The sequence below is a fragment of the Orycteropus afer genome, unplaced genomic scaffold (genome assembly GCF_000298275.1).
Source record: "Orycteropus afer afer isolate SDZICR_OR568_19922 unplaced genomic scaffold, OryAfe1.0 scaffold00007, whole genome shotgun sequence".
Taxonomy (NCBI): domain Eukaryota; kingdom Metazoa; phylum Chordata; class Mammalia; order Tubulidentata; family Orycteropodidae; genus Orycteropus; species Orycteropus afer.
This window is the reverse complement of record NW_006921594.1, coordinates 6,310,614-6,312,343: the sequence shown is the minus strand read 5'-3', so window position 1 is coordinate 6,312,343 and position 1,730 is coordinate 6,310,614. Positions and strand designations below refer to the sequence as shown.

The 1,730-nt window shown below is 34.8% G+C and overlaps 1 protein-coding gene across 1 annotated transcript in view; it reads right to left on the bottom strand.

Moving 5' to 3' along the window:
• DOCK4 (dedicator of cytokinesis 4) overlaps nt 1-1,730 on the bottom strand; it is a 353,512-nt gene that overhangs the window by 196,490 nt on the left and 155,292 nt on the right. The window contains exon 15 of the mRNA XM_007945030.1: nt 226-277. Coding sequence (XP_007943221.1) covers nt 226-277 — 52 coding nt within the window. The remainder of the gene's footprint in view (nt 1-225; nt 278-1,730) is intronic.

Here is a 1,730-nt window from a genome sequence, read left to right as displayed (position 1 = left end):
TACACATATATTGTATTTATTCTTTCTCACTGTCTATACCTGAGAAGAATAAAACCCAGACTGTGCTCGTTTGAATTGGCAAAATACCAGCAAAAAGTGTACATCTAGGAGGTGAATTCTGGAACTGAGTTGAAAAGTGCTGTTAAGCCTCAGCATTTTTCATATCACTCTCATTTCATTTATGAGGTGTGATCACAAAATGACAGTGTAAGAGGAATTTTTCACAGAAACCAGTCTTATTCCTTTGTAGTCATAGCACTTAATGTAGAAGAAATATCTAAATGAGATCAAACAACAGGACTGCAAAGGGTACATTTACAATTTAAATCATTTCCAAAATCCACGGTCCAAATGATCTCATTGCTGGAAGAATCAGGTTAATGCTATATGAACACAGATGCAGAATAATTCAGTCATACAAAGTCAGCTTAATATTTCAAGTGCCCTCAAGCTATAAAACAAATGGGATTCAAACTGACACAGTTTATGAACAAATATATCCATCTATTTTTTTCCTCTATAGGTTATTTATAAAACTTGAATGCTTTTTAATCTTACCCTTCTCTTGTATTTCAAGAAAAAAAAGACATTTTATGGCAACTAGCAAACCCAAACAAACATGCTAACAGCATGCTTTTACCTTCTATCGGACTAAAATGAGGGGGAAATGGTAAATGGATAGGGAAATGAGAAATAAGTAAACAAAGTGCTACCAGAACATTTTTAAAAGCTTGTAAAGTTGAATTTACTTTTACTTAAGATAGCTTTCAAACATTTGAAAAATCAAAGTAATACTCCACCCCCCAATAATATCTCCTCTTAAGAAAGTCAATCACTAAAGGAAAAACAAATATACAAAGGTGCCTACAATTGGGAGATTCAGAAAATATCCTGACCCAAGTATGTACAAGAAAGTTCACCTAGCTCTTCAACACCATGGAGAATACCAATGCACCTGGTAACATTCCTCCATACGGACCAACTTTTTCTGATAAGGACATCTGTGAATGACCTGGGCTGACCAGGAAACAGATGGGCCACTGAACGGGGGAAATGAGTAAGTCTTTAAATCTTAACTACCCTTTACAAAAAGCATATAAAACATGAACAAGTAGTGGATAGAACTGACACAGAGTCTCTGGTTTATGAACATCTAGTACTCTCAGAGAGCTGATCCCAACCCACTTGGGAAGGCAATGAACTTCAAAGTCCAGAGGAAAAGCAAAATATTTAAACACATTTGAAATTACGGTTATATTTTAACTTTTTTTTTTTTAATTTTGGAGATCATTAAATTTTACAAGTTTAATGTTGTTGTAGATGTTTTATAAACTCATTTCATTTGATTACTACACATACATTACCCCCCTACACACACACACTCATATTTAATATTACTTATTAAAAAAAAAATTTCCATGATAGAATGAATAGCAAAATCACAAAGTTCTCTGGATCAATCAACCTCAAACACTTGGGATAGGTCTGGTACTATAACAGCCTATACATTCATGTGCAATTTCAACATTATGTTTGGGAGAAAACTCTTTTTTTTTTTAAATTGTGATTTGGGTGAAGGTTTACAGAGCAAATTTACTTTGCATACAGCGGTTCACATACACTTTGTCTCATGACATTGACCACAATTTACCACAATGCAACAGCTCTCCTCCCACTTCCTCCCCATAGTTACCTCTTCCCTGTGTCCATTCCTCCATGCACTCCTGCCC